The 19,873-nt window shown below is 40.1% G+C and overlaps 1 protein-coding gene across 3 annotated transcripts in view; it reads left to right on the forward strand.

Moving 5' to 3' along the window:
* CNOT4 (CCR4-NOT transcription complex subunit 4) overlaps positions 1-19,873 on the forward strand; it is a 293,416-nt gene that overhangs the window by 228,425 nt on the left and 45,118 nt on the right. The window contains exons 1-2 of one of the 3 annotated variants that reach the window (XM_072652639.1): positions 19,099-19,117; positions 19,490-19,556. In XM_072652639.1, coding sequence (XP_072508740.1) covers positions 19,554-19,556 — 3 coding nt within the window. In that variant the 5' untranslated portion in view covers positions 19,099-19,117; positions 19,490-19,553. Of the gene's footprint in view, positions 1-19,098; positions 19,118-19,288; positions 19,377-19,489; positions 19,557-19,873 lie in introns of those variants that run through there. The other 2 variants (XM_072652638.1, XR_011976833.1) reach the window with 2 other exon arrangements.

Below are 19,873 nucleotides of genomic sequence, written 5' to 3' on the forward strand. Positions count from 1 at the left end.
CTTTAACTTCATTTCTTAAAGACATAATGAAAAGAAATTCAGTTGAGCTAAAGGGGAAATTCATTAGTCCTGCAGCTCACAGTACAACGTGGAGAGTTTGGTTTGTTGGCTTCCTCTTTTAACCAATTTTTCTTGCTGACTATTTTTCTGCCTGCTTACCCAGCAAAATTGAGGATAATCAAATGGGGAAGAGGGGTAGGCGGGAAGAGAACGGACCTTTGTACTGCTGAAGTAGTATGCAGTGCTAAGCTTTTTTCACCCTCTAAATGTTGGCGTTGGTAGGTCAAAGCACTATTGTTGAACTGTAGTTATGGCTCTGATTCCCAGCATAGTGCCTTGCTGTGATTCAGAACTTAATAGATGTTTGGGCAATTGAATTGACTCTCCCCTCCTGCCAAGACAGACCAAGAAATATAACACTGCTTTTGTATACTTCGCCTACAATACCCCCCCTCTTTATTTTAATCATGAAAGTGGGAGGTGTTTATATATCGCAACTTTTCTGTCTTCTCATAGAATCCGAGAAGGTTCTTTAGGGAAAGGTAGAAGTATATCACAGAGTTTTCTGAAGAACTCTATCCCTTCCCCTTTCTCCCCAACCCTCATGCCAATCTTTTTGGGAAGTCTAGAACTCACCTCTTATTGAGTCCATAGAAACCCTGGCTCACCTTGGTTCATGTGCACTTCTAGGACATTTCCTGGTAAGACTTGACTGGTCACGAGGAAGATCCTTGCATCTTGAGAGGGGGAATTAGGAAGAAGGCAGTGAAGTGTATTTCAAATTTAGATGGTAGACCAGGAAACATGCGTGGTAATATTGTTTGAGATCTTTGGTCTTGGGAAAGGTAGATGTGAACTTCTAGAAAAGACAAATGACTGCTTTTGCTTCTGTTAACAGTCCCTGAATGAGCCCTCTGCTAGCTAGCACAGCAACAGTTCCCAGATATAAAGCATTTGTGTGACACTCCTAAGTTCATAATAGAGTCAGAGTATTTGAAACTGGAAGGGATCTGAGAGATCAACCTCCTCCTTTGACAGGTGTTGAAAGTGACATTCAGCTGACAGTCATGGTTTGGTTGTAAGAAGTCTCATTTGTAAAATTGTTCTTTCCTGTCTCCACTCATTGTCTTGGAAGGGAAAATTACAAAATCATAGATGCAGCTTTGAATGGGAGCTAAGAGGACATCTGGCCCAACCTCATTTTTTACCAATGAGGACTTATCCAGGATTACCATGAGTGTTGTTGTTCAGTCATTTCAGTCGTGTCTGACTCTTGGTGACCCCATTTGGGGTTTTCCTGGCAAAGATATTAGAGTGGTTTGTCATTTCCTTCTTCAGCTCATTTTATGAATGAGGAGCTGAGGTAAACAGGATTAAGTGACTCTATCTACTGCACCACCTAGCTGCCCATAACACAGGTAAAGATGGATTTTCACTTTTACTCTAGCATCAACATTCTTTTTTTTGCTGCCCCCTTAAGGGCAACTCGGTGGTGTAGTAGAGAGAGGACCAGTCCTGGAGTCAGGAAGATTCATCTTCCTGAGTTCATATCTGGCTTCAGATATTTTACTAGCTGTGTGACCTTGGGCAAGTCACTTAACTCTGTTGGCCTCAGTTTCCTTGTCTGTAAAATGATCTGGAGAAGTAAATGACAAACCACTCTAGGATCTTTGCCAAGAGAACCTCAAATGGGGTAAAAAAGAGTTGGGACATGACTGAAACGACTGAGCAACAACACTGCCTTCCTATTTGCCTGATCATAGATACCAGCTAGAATCCTGAAGCTGAGAAGAGTTAAGTTTAGAATAAATAATAGGTAACCTTGTATGGTGGATAATAAGCTTGTGGGACTCATCTTACACTACCTTTATCTTTCTATAACACATGGGCTGAGTGACATATTGTACCCCCCAAAATTACCCAAGGAGAAAATCACCTTATTCTCCTACCATTACTTTCAGATGACTTCCCAACAGCCCCAAAGTGCCTGAATTTGTGCTCCCTTGAAATCATAGCCCTCCTCTTGTACTTTTATGATACCCCCTTCTCAACATAACACCATTAAAACAGCTGTTTAAAGCACCTACATGCTACTTTACAGAAGTATAAGAGGATCTCAGGGCACAAACTATGTACATTTATCAAGAAAATATAAATGTCAATGCTTTAGAATTGTTGTTCGTCCTTCACTTTCAAAGAGGACCAATGACATACTGGGTCATGTCTTGACTTGCTCGTGAGTTGGATATAAGTTGGACTGCTACTGAGAGGCAGAGTTGGGCAAAGTCATCCTCTTGACTCTTCCAAAGTCATCGAAGTCCAGTGGCAGGACAAAAGTCAAGATGACTGGGGATGGCCCAGGATTCAGTGGATGACCTTGGCATCTTCAATACCTAACCAAGCTATAAGGGCTCCACAGCACCTGCTTCAGTTGCTTTCATGGCCATGGGAACAAATTGTTTTCATCTGCCCATTCTGCTGGGGAAAGTGCTTTGGGATGATTGTGTGGACCCACCAGCTAGGATCTCCATAGACATGGATGTCTGAAAACCATTTCTTAGCCACATCTAGATCAGGGCTTCTTAAAGTTTTCCCACTCTCCACCCCTTCAGCACTTCTAGATAAATCTTTGCCTTTTAATTGGTTCATGTAGTCATATCCCAAGGCACCGATATTTACCTGGTAGCAGCTGCCTAAATTGTAGACATTATACCCAAGAAACAACATGATGATATGGAAGGAGTGGTAATAATAATGATTATCTGACATTTATATATTACCTAAAGTTCATCTGAATTGGACAAATATTTATTAAGTAACACTAGCTGTCAGATACTGTGTTAGACTCAGGTCATGCAATGATAAGAATGAGAATGCAATGAGAAGAGCTTCCATTCTTTTGGGTGAGGGAGGAACAATGTGGGCAGATAAATACAAAATACAACTGGTGAGGGGAGATGAAGAAAATTGCCCTCTAAAAAGCAACATGGAGCCTCAAATGGAAGGCAGTTTCAAGAGGTGGAGATGAGGAGGTGAAGCCTTCCAAGAAGCCTTCGTAAAAGCACTCAGATGGTGGCAGATGGAATGTTGTGAACTGAGAATCACAAAGATAAACCAGTTTGGCTGAAACATAGAGTTTGCAAGGGGAAGTGCTATAAAAATAATCTACAATAGTGATGTCAAACTCAAATAGAAAGGGAGAAGGGCACCAAAGTGTACGTAAGGATTCCTGAAGACAGCTTTATTACCTGGAAAACCCCACATTCTATTGTATTTTTATTTATTTTGTTAAATATTTCTCAATTACATTTAATCTGGTTCATCTGGGCTCAGAGTATATATGTGTGGGAGGGAGGGGGCCAGGAGAGTGTGTTTGACAACCCTGGTGTAGAAAATAGGTTGGAGTCAATTTGTTAAAAAGCCTTAAATGACAAACAGAAGACTTTGTATTTTATCTGAGAGGCAACAGGGAGCCAGTGAAGTCTCTTGAGCAGGGAAATGGCATATTTAGACCAGTGCTATAGGAATATTATTTTGTTATCTTTGTGGAGCATGGAGTGGAGAGGGGAGGGACTGGAGGCAGGGAGACCTGTTAGGAAACATTATGGTAGTCTAAGCCAGAGGTGAAGAGAATCTGAACTGGGATGGCAGCATTTAATTGCAGATAAGGGAACAAACGTGAGAGAGATTGTGGAGGTAGAATTAACAAGACTTGTCAGCCAGTTGTATGTGTGAAAAATGAAGCAGGAACTGGAAACAGTGAACTGGAACCTGAAATTTGTAATTGAAATAACAAACCCTCTGGAAAAATTACAACTGGTCCTAATTGTTGATATTCGCTGATCACTGGCCAGACTCTTCTTTGACTCTTATTTCAGCAACAATTAACTGGCAGCATCACTGACCACCTGCTCTTGTGGTTGACAAAATAATAATTACAGCTAGCATTTCCATAGTGTTTACTATGTGTCAGGAACTGTGCTAAATGCTTTACAGATATTATCTCACTTGATCCTCTGTGAAGTAGGTGCTATTATTATCCCTATTTTACAGTGGAGGAAATTGAGGGTTCCAGAGGTTAAGTGATTTGCCCAAAGTCACATAGCTAGTAAGTGTCTGAAGCTGGCTTTGAACTCAGGTCTTCCTGACTCCTGGTCCAAGTAATTACTATGATGTTTGTGTAATGAATATTTCAGTGGAAATCCGTTCTACCCAATGTGTCTGGCTAATATACACATCCATGGTGCTGGACCCCTTCCAGTGCCTCATGTCTTAGCCTTGGTGCTGAATCCCTTCCAGATATGCACATTCTGGTTCAGTGCTAGAAATCTTGGTGTTCAGGATGATGCAGCAATTCCTAGGCCCTCACTCTGTGGGTAATTGGTATGTGAAAGGGGGATAGGGGTGCTGCTGTGTTGGGCTGTATCACTTGGTCCCTGAACCAGGAAGAGAAGAAGAATCACTTACTCCGGAGATTTTTAAAAGAAGTAATTCCACTCTCTGAACTCTTTTCCTCTCTCTCTAGAAATTGTGATACATCACTCACTCTTTTTGAGACTTCCTATGAAGAGTTAAGGGGAGCAGCTAGGTGGCAGAGTGGATAAAGTGTGAAGCCTGAAGTCAGGAAGACTCATCTTTCTAATTTCAAATCCATCCTCAGACACTTATTAGCTATATAACTCTGGGCAACCCACTTAACCCTTTGCCTTAATTTCATCATCTCTAAAATGATCTGGAGAAGGAAATGGCAAACCACTCTAGTATTTCTGCTAAGAAAACCCCAAATGGGGTCATGAAAAGTCAGACATGACTGAAACGACTGGACAATAGCACTGAAGGGCTAAGGAAGTACCCTTCTCTATTTCAAGAATTTTCGGACACAGTGCTATCTATACAGGTGAATTTGAGTCAGGGTCTCAGGCTTCTGGCTGCCTCTTCTGCTTCATTTCTTTCCCCAAGCATCAGTGTACAAAAAGCAATCCTGAGTGATGGACTTTTTGGAGGTGACTCTGTTGGAAGTTTGGGAATTCTTGAGTTCCTTATTCAGTGCTGATTGTACTTCAGAACTATGCCTGGAAACTTGGTTTTCCAGGATGTGTTTACTGTTGGTGAGTTGAGATAAGCATTTCCTGTACTTGACTTGGTTGATCTTGAATAACAACCAAAGTCTATGGTATTGAGTACAGGGTTGGGCTGGAATCTGTCATCCTCTACAGCCCAATATCCCAACCTTCTCTCCTTTCCCCTTCCTTCTGACAGTGTCTTCCATCCATCATTGGGGGCCATCTGCTGTCATCCTGATTGATATCTTGCCACTGGACCCAGATGGCTCAGGAGGGGAAAGTGAGGCTGGTGACTTTGCACAGCCCTCCCTCACTTAAATACAGTTCACTTGTTAGTCATGGCATCACCTCCCTTGATGTCACCGTCCTCTTCAAGAATGAAGGACAAGCAACAACTTCAGGAAGAACTTTCTTAAGACTACTACAGTGCTTTTAAGAAGAGGCATCCACCAACAGGAAGAGAAGTCCAGCCCTGTTCTGGCTTACCACAAGACACCCTGAGAGAGCAGTTGGGGTAGTGCAGAGCTAAGGTGAAGTCAAAACGTCAATTGAGGCATCTCACAAAATATCTCATGTTTTGAGGATATAAGTATCAACCTCCTGGGAGAACACAGTAGTAGTCTGAAATCATTCTTCATGTTTAAGTCTTTGTCAGTGTGTCTTTTCAGGTCTTTTGTGTTTTATGCATTTCTTTTGTGTCAAGGATCAATCAATAAGCATTTATTAAGTTCTTAATCTATGCCAGACTCTATAATGCTGGAAAAACAAAGAAAGATAAAAACAACCTTTGTGCTCAAGTAGCTTACAATCTAATGGGAGAGATAGCATGTAAATAAATGGGTACAAATAAGATGCCCACAAAGTCAATGGAAGATAACCTTAGAAGGAAAAGCTTCAGAGCTGGATGTTAAATAGCTGTCCTATATCTGTTCTACATTGTTCACTGAGCACTGTTCAATGCTTTGTTTGGGGAATATGCGCCAACCCAAAGCTTTAAGTGCATCTCCCCAGGGTTCTTGGGATGGGAGACCTAATGAATCAGAATTTGAAAAAAAATTAACCTGACTCCTTTCTTCAGAGTCTGAGCTCCCCTCAGGACTGAACCTAGGTCAGAAACGTGAATCCTGAGGCAAGCACTTCAGTCCCCGAAGTTTAGCATCAGTTTTATGTTATTACATTGGGAAGAGTAGATCTTGTTTTTGCTCCTAAGATATAAAAGTGGGGATGGTCTGATCGATGAGAAGCAGTTTTGGAGACTTGGAGACTGGGAATCAGAAGATCTGAAACTTTGCCCTGGCTCCAGCCCTAATTTACTATGTAACCTTGAACAAATCACTTCCTTTCTCTTGAACCCTATTTCCTTATCTGTGGAATGAGAGGTTTGGACTAAGGGGCCTTTCAGGGCATTTTCACATCTAAAATTCTGTGGTCAAGTGATATAGAACAGATTGATTTCTTTTTATACTTTTTTTCTATAACTTACTCATATGTGTTAAAAATTCTTCCTGTAGGGAGTGGGAGTCATTCCCAACTCAACAAGGTCAAGCATTCCTAGTTTTCAGTGAGCTGCACCAACTGTAAGCGCCACTAATTATGAAATGTCTCTGTCTACTCCTTATCTTTCTATTCTGTTTCACTTGGCAGATAAAACCAAAATGAAAATCAGCAACACTGATATCATCAAGTGCTCATTATATACTATAAAGTAAAGCTAAACTTTTATTGGGGACATTGTTTGAATGAATTGCTAAGATAAAAAAACTATCTCTAACATAATTATTGCACCATTTTACAAAGTTCAAATATGGAGTGGTATCCATAGCCTTCCTATGGTCTTCATCCAGCCAATAGATTTTTGGCACACTAACTAGATTGTGACTGACCGTCACATTGATTCAGCCATATTGCTGATTTAGAGACTATTCCTGTGAAGAAAATATTATCTATAGCTGTTTAGAAATGATTACTCTATGGAATTTTAGAGTTGGAAAGAACTAATAAGACAAGTCAAGGCAAAGCAGCAAACATTTGTAAGGCTGAAAAAGATCAGGAGATTTGTCCAAAGTCACACTGGAAGCAAGAGATAGAGACAGCATTTGAACACAGGACCTCTGATTCCAAATTTAATGTTCCTTCCAGCGTTCAACTTATTGCTATCTGTATGATTTTGTCCAACCCAGAAAAGAACTGATTTCTGTCAGACTGGAGGTACAAGTTCATTTTGGCCTTCTCAAAGACAAAAGTCTTCCTCATTCATAATAGAGTGAATAGGGTTCCCTCATGGTTTTCTCCTGGCAATGGCCTTCCAGCAAGAGTCATTCCTAGTTTTCTTAATACAGGTTATCTGCCTTGACAGATCAATCAATTAAAACTTATTATTAAAACTAAAACTTATTAAGTATTTACCATGCCAGCTACTGTGATAGGTATTGGGGACAAAAAGAAAAAGAATGACATTCCTTGCTCTCAAGGAGCTTACTTCTATCAGGGAAAATTATATATATATATATATATATATATATATATATATATATATATATATATATATATATATGTATATATGTATATATGTATATATGTCTATATGTGTATATACATATATATATATCAAGAAATACAAAATATAGTCAATGTAAACTACAAGGTTGTTTGAAGGTGAGAGAAGCTCTAGCACCCAGGGGTAGGGATCAGGAAAGACCTGGCTAGAGGTCTTCCAGGGGAGGCCACTTTGGGGGAAGTCAAGAGGATTCCTGCTTAGGTATGGATTGGACTATGCAAGTCTACTGGGGCCTCTTCCAAGTCTTGCCTTCTTTAATTCTATAATGGTTCCGCATCACAGGCACCAACTAGCTGGTGGAATCTTCTTTCTTCTCCAGGTCTCTGTTTCCTCATCTGTCAGATGACAAGTTGGGATCGCCAACATCTCTTCCAATTCTACCATTCCATCATCCTACAGTTCTATGAATCTCTTGCTTCCATTTTTCTTGTTTTTCCAACTCCTTTCTTTGCCTATCTTATTCTTCATTGTTTCAGTAGAGGAAAGAGTGATATATTTAGTCAAGAGAAATATGAGTTCAGATCTCTTTTCCTTCACTTCCTAGTTTTGTGACAATGGATAAGTCACTTAACTTCTCTGACACAAATTCCTGACCTACAAAATGGGGCAAATCACAGTCCTTACTATCTCTTAGAGTTTTTGTAAAGATTATTGTGTCTCTAGAGTGCTTTTTAAACCTTCAAACACTATACAAAGAGTTATTTTGTTTACTATTATTCTTCTCTTTTCTTCTCTTACTCTCTTATATCTTAGACTTGGCAAAGCCCATGGGAAACATAGAAACTGAAGAGGTTGTTGATATTTGGACTAGGATAGGCAATTACACAATCATTTAAATTGAAACTGAATGAAATGAAATAATATCATTTTCTCAATAATATTTCACAACAGACCTGCTAGGGCTTTTCAAATATAACCAGTACCTGTTACTGGAAGTTCACTTGGGGGCAACTGATAACACCAGAAAGAACCTTGGCCTACTTAAAGTATATTTGCCTGGAGTCTCATGACTCTGATCAAGAGGGCTCTAAACGGAAAAGAGAAGAGAAAGGAGAAAACTGTCCACATATAATCTATTGAACCAGATACCACTGAGAGCAGCAAGAGCTATTTAGACCAAAGACTAGAAGTAGAAAAGACCAGTAGTTCACAGGAGAGCATAGCCAAGAGGAGATCCAGTAATAAAATCTATAACTTCAAATGCCCACATACAAATTATGAGTAATAAACTGAGCTAGAAAGCCCAAGGCAAATATATAGGCCATATAGAAATCACTGAGACTTGGTGGGATGGGGGATGATAGTTGGCTGGAATATGATGTTGGAAAGATATAACTTACTCGTGGGAGGAAATCTTGGACCTGGAGAGTGGGGTAGAATCACAGTGATTCACCATTTGGATGAAAATCAATGGAAAGAGGAACAGAAGCAGTACTGTTGGGGCATATACTACAGACCACCTGGATAAAAGGGCAGAATAGATAAGGCATTTAGGAAACAGATTACAAATTTGGTATGAAAGCATAGTAGTAAAGGGTTTGGGGAGGAGAAGAGATAGCATGGGGAAATTTCACCTATTCTGACTACTGCCAAAACTCTATCTCTCCATGTCAAAAAGTGCCAGGCATGTAGTAAGCACTTAATACATGCTTTCTAACTGGCTGATGTGAATAACAGCTAATAAATTCTTGACTTGCTTTAACGATAAATCTATACTTTTAAAAAGTAGAACAAATGATGAAGGGAAATGCTATTCTGGACCTGAGAGAGAAGAACTGGTTGCTGAATAAGAAATGGGATGTTTGGAAGGAAGTAACCCATCTTAAAATTTGAGATGGAAGAGAAGAAGGAAAGCATCTTAAATTTTGGAATAAAAGACTTCAAAGCACTCAAAAGATTTTATGGTGAAAAATTCCCCAGGAGAAATCAGCCCAAGAAGGATGGAAAACCTTTAAGAATGCAGTCTTGCATTAAATACAAATTATTTTAATGAGAAAGAACATGGAGTGCTGGCCAAAGAAAACAGTATAGATTCGTAGGGGTTTGGGGTGGGGGGAGGAGTTCATTAACATGTTTAGATTTTTAAAAAGAAGTGGAGAAAATAGAAATAAGAACTGGTAATAGAAGATGAACAAAAAGGTTTGGCAAAGTCCTGTAAGAATATGGCAATGGCTAAAGTACAAAAAAGTTTTGTTGAAAACAGTGTTGGAGAAAAAAGTCTCAAAGGGGAGAAAGGGAAGAGATCACAAAAGGGAAGGGAAAACTGCTGGTGATATGGAGGGAATGGTGGTAATGGATGAGAGAGAGAGAAGACAAAACTACTCTACTCTTCTTCTTTCCCCATCAAAGAGAATGATCTTTGGACTGAGAAGTGTAGAAGACAAATGGTTAATCAAAGAGTTGAAACTCAAGATGAGAGAGAAGGGAACATTTAACAGAGCACCTAAATTGCCTTCTCATGAATTTGAGTCACCAGATCCAGAACTACAACTGAGGCTATTATAAAAAAAATGTCAGGTTTCAAGCTGAGTTATCTATGAAAACTTGTAGCAAATCAAAGAAATGCCACAGGACTGGAGAAAGGCAAATATCCCAGTTATCAAAAGGAAGAAAGAGGTAGAGTCTTCAAACAATAGGTCATTAGTTTAACTTTTGTTTCCTGGCAAAATTCTAGAACTTGTTATTAAAGCGGCTGTTTGTGTTAGTTGAACCTAACCAGCCTCTAACCTGTGGATGGCTGTAGCCGAACAAAGCAGGCTAGAGACAGGAGAGTCAGGTATCAAGCAGAAGTTTAATTTCTAGGTGAGGGAAATGGCTTGCAAGCAAGGAGGCAAATTAGACACTGGTGCGGTGGGCCCCACCCCTGGGAGGGAGACCCGCTTTAGTGTGGCTGAACCTTGATTTATTTACTTGTGGCTAGACAAAGAGTTAAATAGTTGTGTAGCAACAGTAGTGAGACACAACAGCAACAGTGAGGCAAGGTTGTCATGTGACAAAAAGTTTTTCATAGTGGGGCTTCATATCTGGGCCTGTTGGTGTTTGCCCAAGCTCAGGGACCATCAGTTCTATAATTTAGTTGCAGCAGTGTTCATTCAGAGGATAAGTGCAAAGCATTGTTGTTATGCTTAGCTCAGGGCACAGTTGACTTGCTGGGTCTTAGCTCTGGAAAACAGAGTGTCTCCTAATATATCTTGACATTTTCCCCTTTTGGTCAAAGGAGGGCATCTAAAAGAACCCCTATTCTTCTGACCAATAAAGGAAAGGCAGGTATAAGCCAAGATGCCACAAGAGGCCAGTTGGACCAGGACAAGATGTTGACTTGAGTAAGTCTTGTCTAGCCATTGTTTACTTAATATTAAAAAAATCAAACCTAGGAGAGTACACTAAGCCTTCATCTGGAATTTTGAGATAGCTGTATCTGGATCCATATTAGATGAACTCTGAGGGCCCTAGAGGGTTGGTTCTGCCATCCATTCAGGAGCAGGGGCTTTCTTCAGATGATCCAAGAGTATATACCCACAAGTTTGACAGCTGTGGGAGTAGTCAGAAGGCCTTTGGAAATAATTACTGATTGACAGTTGTGAAAAAACTTCTTCTATCAGTCTTTGTTCGGCATTCTGGTCAGCATCTCTAGTCAGCACCTAAGAGATGGTCCAGTTTTCCAGTCATGCAAGGCTAGGTTCAACCAATACCATAAATTTTTCTCACATTTCCCATAATTGTATAATTACATTAAATCAAGTACAGATCAAGCTACTTACAGGTCTCCCAGTGGGCTAATTCTGAGAAGGGAGATGTGCATGTCACTAAGGTTACCAAGAAAACATGAACATCTTGAAACAAAAGACCACAACAATACAATAGTTATCACCAATCCTGAGCATTTATAAAAGGAAACAGTGGTGGCTAAGAGCTAAGATGACTTCATTAAGATAGAATCAACTTTGTTTGAATGAAAACAGTTTAACTTTATCGAGTTTCATGAGTTGTTTTTTTTTTTTTTAATGTTTACTTTTTTATGCTTGTCTTGAGTCTGTGTTTGAATATCAAATTTTCTGTTCAGCGCTGGTCTTTTCATTAGGAATGGTTGAAAGTCTTCTATTTCATTAAGGTCCATTTTTCCCCTGAAGGATTATATTCAGTTTTTCTGGGTAGATCGTTCTTGGTTGTAACATTAGCTCCTTGGCCTTCCAATCCCTTCATTCTGTTAATATGGAAACTGCTAAATTTTGTGTTATCTTGACTGTGGCTCCATGATATTTGAATTGTTTCTTTCTGGTTGTTTGAAATGTTTTCTCCTTGACCAGGAGCTCTGGAATTTGACTATAATATTTCTGGGAGTTTTCATTTTGAGATCTCTTTCAGGAAGTGATTGCTAGATTGTTTCAATTTCTATTTTTCCTTCTGGTTCTGGGATATCCAGACAGTTTTTCTCAATAATTTCTTAAAAGATGACATCTAGGCTCTTTTTTCTGATCATGACTTTCAGACTGCTTAATAATTCTTAAATTATCTCTCCTTGAACTATCTCCCAGGTTAGTTATTTTTTCTAGTGAGATATTTTATACTTTCTTCTATTTTTTCATTCATTTGATTTTGTTTTTTCTTGATGTCTCATGAAGTCATTAGCTTCCAGTTGCCCAGTTTTAATTTTTAAGGAATTATTTTCTTCAGTGAACTTTTTTGTACCTCTTTTTTCCATTTGGCAATTCTGCTTTTTTAAAAAATATATTTATTTATTTTTAGTTTTCAACATTCATTTTTCACAAGATTTTGAGTTCCAAATTTTCTCCCCATCTGTCCCCTCCCCCACCCCAAAACACCATCCATTCTGATTACCCCTTCCCCCAATCTGCCCTCCTTTCTATCACACCCCCTCTCCCTTATCCCCATCTTCTCTCTTTTCTTGTAGGACAAAACAGATTTCTGTACCCCATTACCTATATTTCTTATTTCCCAGTTGCATGCAAAAACAATTCTCAACATTCCTTCCTTAAACTTTGAGTTCCAACTTCTCTCCCTTCCTCCCTCCACAACCTTCCCCACTGAGAAGGCAAGCAATTCAATATAGACTATGTATGTGTAGTTTTGCTAGACTTCCATAATAGTCATGTTGTGAAAGACTAACTATATTTACCTTCATCCTATCCTGCCCCCTATTTATTCTGTTCTCTCTTTAGACCTTGTCCTTCCCCTAAAGTGTTTACTTCTAATTACTCCCCCCTCCAATTTGCCCGCCCTGCTATCATCCTCTCACCCTACTTATCCCCTCTACCCTACTTTCCTGTAGTGTAAGATAGATTTTCATACCAAATTGAGTGTGCATGTTATTCCCTCCTTAAGCCAAATGTGATGAGAGTAAGCTTCACTTTTTCCCTCTCATCTCCCCCCTTTCCCCCTCCATTTAAAAAGCTTTTTCTTGCCTCTTTTATGAGAGATAATTTGCCCCATTCCATTTCTCCCTTTCTCCTCCCAATATATTCCTATCTCACCCCTTAATTTTGTTTTTTTTAAAGATATCATCACTTCCTATTCAACTCACCCTGTGACCTGTTTATATATATATATATACATATGTATATGTGTATATATATATATATGTGTGTATATATATATGTGTATGTGTGTGTGTGTGTGTATAATCCCTCCAACTACCCAAATACTGAGAAAAGTTTCAAGAGTTACAAATATTATCTTTCCATGTAAGAATGTAAACAGTTCACCTTTAGTAAGTCCCTTGTGATTTCTCTTTCCTGTATACCTTTTCATGCTTTTCTTGGTTCTTGTGTTTGAAAGTCAGATTTTCTATTCAGCTCTGGTCTTTTCATCAAGAATGCTTGAAAGTCCTCTATTTCATTGAATGACCATTTTTTCCCCTGAAGTATTATATTCAGTTTTGCTGGGTAGGTGATTCTTGTTTTAATCCTAGTCCCTTTGACTTCTGGAATATATTCCAAGTCCTTCTATCCCTTAATGTAGAAGCTGCTAGATATTGTATTATCCTGATTGTATTTCCACAATACTCAAATTGTTTGTTTCTAGCTGCTTGCAATATTTTCTCCTTGACTTGGGAACTCTGGAATTTGGCTACAATATTCCTAGGAGTTTTTCTTTTCAAATCCCTTTCAGGAGGTGATCAGTGGGTTCTTTCAATGTTTATTTTAACATCTGGTTCTAGAATATCAGGGCAGTTTTCCTTGATAATTTCACGAAAGATTATGTCAAGGCTCTTTTTTTTGATCATGGCTTTCAGTTAGTCCCATAATTTTTAAATTGTCTCTCCTGGATCTATTTTCCAGGTCAGTTGTTTTTCCAATGACATATTTCACATTATCTTCCATTTTTTCATTCTTTTGGTTTTGTTTTGTAATTTCTTAGTTTCTCATAAAGTCATTAGCTTCCATATGTTCTGTTCTAATTTTTAAAGAACTATTTTCTTCAGTGAGCTTTTGAACCTCCTTTTCCATTTGGCTAATTCTGCTTTTTAAAACATTCTTCTCCTCATTGACTTTTTGGACCTCTTTTGCCAGTTGAGTTAGCCTATTTTTAAAGGTGTTATTTTCTTCAGAAATTTGTGGGATGTCCTTTAGCAAGCTGTTGACTTGCTTTTCATGATTTTCTTGAATTGATCTCATTTCTCTTTCCAATTTTTCCTCCACCTCTCTTACTTGATTTTCAAAATCCTTTTTGAGCTCTTCCATGGCCTGGGACCACTGCATTTTTATTTTGGAGGTTTTGGATGGAGGAGCCTTGACTTTTATGTCTTCCTCTCATGGTAAGCATTGTTCTTCCTCATCAGAAAGGGTGGAAGAAATTACCAGTTCACCAAGAAAGTAACCTTCTATAGTCTTATTTTCCCCCCCTTTTTGGCCATTTCCCCAGCCAGTTACTTGCCTTTTGAGTCCTTTATCAAGAGGAGGATATACTTTGGGGACCTGGAAGTTCTCAGTTCCTCCATGGTGGCACAATCAAGGGAGAGGAATTTACTCCTCTCCTGGCCTGCACTCTGGTCTGGGAGCTACCAAAGTTTTCTGCCCAGGATATACAAGTAGAATTCCCTTTCTAGAGCCTCTACCAGTTCCACCATGCCAGCCATCACTCTTCCCCACCCCAGGGCCACCACTCAGGGCTGAGACCCAGATAAGGGGCTCAGTTCCCCCAGGTACTTTAAGCTGATGGCTCCAAAAATGGATGTTGCTGCTGCTGTCACCACTGCCACCTGGGGCCAGGGCTAGGGGAGGCCCTTGTTCCCTTCTCACCCATATGAAAAAGCTTTCTCACTGGCCTTTGAAGCTGTCTTTGGTGTTTGTGGGTTGAGGGATCTGAGAACCACAGCTGCTGCCAGGGATTCTGCCCCTGAGGCCTATTCCATTCCTGTTCCTGCTGGTGCCACATGGCCAAGACTGGGCTGGGCTCCATGAGCTGCGCTCTGCTCAGCTCCATGCCCTGTGCAATAGACCTTTCTTGTCAGCCTTTCAGGCTACCTTGGACTGTAAATCTCTTTCACTCTATCATTCTGTGGCTTTTGCTACTCTAGAATTTGTTTAGAGTCATTTTTTACAGGTATTTTATGGGCTGTGGGGGAAGACCTAGAGTAGGTACATCTTTCTACTCTGCCCCAGTTCTGCTTTTTAAAAGAACTTCTTTCCTTCAGAGTTGGTTTTTACCATTGTGCCAATTCTATATTTTAAGATGCTCTTTTCTTCAGATTTTTTGTGCCTTTTTTTTTTACCAAGGTGTGAATTCTATTTTTCATAATTTTCTTCCATCATTGTCATTTCTTTTCCCAATTTTTCCTCTGCCATTGTTCTCTTTCTTTAATCGTTCCAGGAATTCTTGTTGGGTTTAGGTACAATTAACAGTTTTCTTTGAGACTTTCTTGGTTACATTGTCACGTGGTCACATTGTCTTCTTCTAAGTTTGTGTCTTGGTCTTCCTTGCTGCAACAGTAACTTTCTATGATCAAGTTCTTTTTTTGTTATTGTTTCCTGATTTTTCCAGCCTTTTTCTTGACTTTGATCTCTATCTTAAACTTGGGTTCTACTCACCCAAGGTTTAGAGCTTTTTCATGCTGCTGTTTTCAGAACTGGTTCTAGAAGTCTGCAAGTTTTCAGTGGTTCCAGGTGGTGTGATTGGGGAGAGGTGTGGTCACTGCTGTCCTGGTCTGTATTCTCATCTTTACCCAGAAAGGATCCCTGGTCTCCACAAGTCATGAGTACTAGCATTCTTCTCAGCCCTGGAGCTGTGACCAGATTCCCTGATCTCCTGTGTCCACAAACACTAGTGCTCCTCTCTGGTAACAGACCCCAGAGGCAGTAAGGGCATGAAAAATTGGGAGACTAGAGCAGACTCTCAGTTCAGTGTGGTACAGAGGTATTTGGTGCCAGAGGGCTTTGGTTCAAAACCCATTTCCACTACTAACTATATATGGCTCGAGAAAAATCATTTAACCTCAGTGGGTCTCAGCTTCCTTATCTGTCAAAATTGGATGTTCTTGAAGGTCTTCTCTAGTTCTGAATCTATGATTCTATGGACTCTGAAATTACTTGACTGACATATTTGGCACCTATACCTTCCCCACTCCTACCCAGATCCTGAAAATAGTCATTGTGCCCCTCTCCTTGGAGGCTTTAAAAGCAGGCCCTCTGTTCCCACAGTTCTTTCCCAGCCCCTCCTAATGACTCACAGAACCCCATCATGCAAGATAATCAATATCTGAAGAGGTAAGCGCATTGCCCAATACTGGTTTGAGGCCTGAATTTATGATCTGTGAAATTTCTTTTACAGCTTAAATGACTCAGGCCTCCTGGGGTAGAGGGCTTATTTCCTTCTGCTTAGGAATACTGTAGAGAAATTCATTTCAGTTGTCATCCTGTTTGAATAATAACAACTCATCCTAATAGTGCTTATGGTTTTATAAAAGACTTTCTTCAACAATCCTATGAAGTGTGTAATATAAAATTATAACCCCCTACTTTACAGATGAGGAAAGTGATATGCAAGAAGTAAATGGCTGTGCCCAACATCATGCAGTTAATTTAATAAAGAATTAATTTTCAGGCTCTTCAGCCTGTAATGCAAGTATACAAAAGACATTAGTCTATATCCTCAAAAATGCTAATAAATATTGCAGGTGGGGTTTGAACCCAAATCTCTTCAAATTCCAAGTAGACAATTTCTGTGACAGGGGATGCTTTCTTGATTCTTTGGAATCCATTCTTTACAACCCACCCTCCACAGAGAGTATATTTATCAGAGTCATGGAGAACTTCCCTGTAAAATCCAGAAATATCTCCACTTTTCTTGGCCTCTTTTGTACTTTCAGATCTCCTTTCTGATAATAAGACCTATCAGTTCTGCTGCCTATCCTTGTGGTTGTTTCCTCTACGAGCATCTTCCTCAGCCTTTACTTCCAATCATCATGTCCAACTCTGCAGGGACAAGTAGGCCTTCAACTTACTTCTCTTTTCATTGGGACTCTTGGACAGCATCATCCAGGGCAATGAATTTAGCTAGTAGAGGCAGATGACTTTCAGGTCTACTTATCACCCCTCAGCTTAGTCCCCCAATGCATTCAACATGGATGGTAACTTTACATGGCTATCCTACTGCCATCCAAACTTATCAGAGTTGGGTTCACCTTTCCTCCATACTCTCTCTTTGGTCAACCTCCCCAAGATATCAAACAATGTCCCCCTCTATCCCTGACATTCCAAACAAGAAATCTCATGGGATAGTCAACCTGTTGCTGCTCTTGTTCCTACAGAGTGGGTTGTTCTTGTTGTTCAATTGTTTCAGTCATTTCTAACTCTTCATGACCCCTTTTGGGGTTTTCTGGGCTGAGATACTGGAGTAGTTTGCTATTTCCTTCTCCAGCTCATTTTACAGATGAAGAAACTGAAATAAAAAAGGTTAAGTGACTTGCCTAGAGTTACCCTACTAGGAAGTATCTGAGGCTGAAATTGAATTCAAGAAGAGACTTTCTGATTTTAAACTCAGTGCTCTATCCACTGCACCACCTGCCAAATCCAGGGGTTTTTTTCATTCATAGTTTCTCCCACATCTGTAGGCTGGAGGTGTAGGGGAAAGAGACTAAAACTGAATGGGAGGCAGGTTCTTGTTTGATTTCGAGTAAGTCACTTCCCTAGATCTGTTTCCTCATTTGTAAGTTGTAGAAAATGATCTGTAAAGTTCTTTCCCACTCCAAGTTCCTTCTATCCTCTTTTTTTCCCTGATGATCACAGTCCATAAGACCTCTCCTGAAAAGCCCTAAGGTATGCTTCCATCCTTCCATTGCACTGGGACCAGAACCAAAGTACTTCTTCTCCCTGTTGCCTCCCAATCCTTCATCAACATGGCTCACACATACAGGGTTAGGAAATAATGCTTGAGAGGAGTATGAGGGAATGAGGAGTCCCACCCAGACAACGTGTTCATTTTCTTTGCGTGACAATATTTATTTGTTACAAATGTTTGAGGGAAATAATCTATGGTGGGGGAGATTGATGGTGGGCAACAATAATAATAACAAAAAAAGAGAAGAAAATGAGAAGAGCATCAAGAAAACACTTGCAAATACATAAAAGCAGGAGGAGAGAGATACACAGACAAAGAGAATAATTTTGTGTTAAAACTGATATGCACTTAAGAAAAACCAAACTAACCGTTCATAGTTTTCTTCCAATACAATCCTTTTTTCTGTTCTTTGTATATTAAAATGTTTATCTTTGTTAAGTTTATGATAAAAAAAGAACATTAAAAAAGAAAAATTAGGGACCCCGGATTCTACTATCAACTTAAGTAAACCAGCACAGGTAGAATGTGGGTTTTCCTTTACCCCAGTGTGAAGGGATATTTTACCATTTAACTGAGGGATGAGCTTTCCTGAGTTAAGTGAGAGAGAGAGAGAGAGAGAGAGAGAGAGAGAGAGAGAGAGAGAGAGAGAGAGAGGTAGAGAGAGAGAGAGAGAAGAGAGAGAGAGAGAGAGAGAGAGAGAGAGAGGGTGGGAGAGGGAGAGAGGGAAGGAGGGAGGGAAGGAAAGAAAACAGGAAGGAAGAAAGGAAGGAAAAAAGAAAGACCTTGGGGGGGCCTCCTCCTTCTGCTTATCTACTGCCTGAACTCTTCTCTCCAGAAGGATAGAAATAAATGTGGAGAAGCCTTAGAGGGAAAAGCACCATGCAGGTTAAAGTACTCCACTATTCTCCTCAGTATTATATCTTGTATATTATCACATCTAATTTCAACCACGAATTTTCAGTCCTTGGGTTCTCTTACCATCTCATCTTCATTCTCGGGCTTTAGTGAATACAATCCCATTTAAACAACAAATACTCAGGCATGTATTTCCTGACTGCTGACACCAACTACAGGATGTTGAAATAATTTGTACTGAGGCTGCCAGCATCCCTTAAATTGAAACCAAACCAAACCAAACAACTTGATAGAGAAGCTACTGAATTGTAGTGCTCAGTACCAAGCTCCTCACTGCCCACTCCAGGTCCCCAGTTCTAGCAAAGTCCATAATGCCACACCCTTCCCATAAATACTCCACCCCTCTTAGTCTATGGTGTGGGGGGCTGGGGGCAGGAAGGCTGAAAGGGAACTAGGTTAACCCTGGGTTGAGTTAGTGAGGAGAGCAGCCAAAGCTTGGAGAGGTTCCCTGGCTCCTCACCCAGCACAGTGACCCCTTACCCATCTCTCCAGAGTGGAATCCCTTTGAGTTTACTAAGGCTCTAAAAAGAGTTTCTCCTCCCCTGGTCTGTAAACAACACTAATCCAGACTTTCTGGGATTGGGTTGTTTCCTTCTCTTTTTCTCTAAGCAAGTTCCTTTCTCCTCGTTTCTTATTTCGACTTTTTTTTTTTTTAAAGGGAGTTTGGGAAGGAGAAGACTCTGAGGCACTGTGCTGCCCACTATCGCAAGAACCTCGACACAATGGTGAGTTAGTTACTTGTGAAGTGGGTCCTAAGGGGCAAGGAAAACTGAGAGAGAGACAGAGAGAGAGACAGAGAGAGAGAGAGAGAGAGAGAGAGAGAGAGAGAGAGAGAGAGAAAGGAGAGAGAGAGAGAGAGAAAGAGAATGAGAGAGTGCATGTGCATGTGGTGTGTGTGTGTGTGTGTGTGTGTGTGTGTGTGTGTGTGTGTGTGTGTTGGGAAACAACTTTAGAGGAAAAACAGACAGGGAGGACTTCCTGATGTTCTTCCTCATTCTGCTTATTGCTGTTACCTAGCAGGGGTGGGGAACCTGCAGCCTCA

Source organism: Notamacropus eugenii, chromosome 3 (genome assembly GCF_028372415.1).
Source record: "Notamacropus eugenii isolate mMacEug1 chromosome 3, mMacEug1.pri_v2, whole genome shotgun sequence".
Taxonomy (NCBI): Eukaryota; Metazoa; Chordata; class Mammalia; order Diprotodontia; family Macropodidae; genus Notamacropus; species Notamacropus eugenii.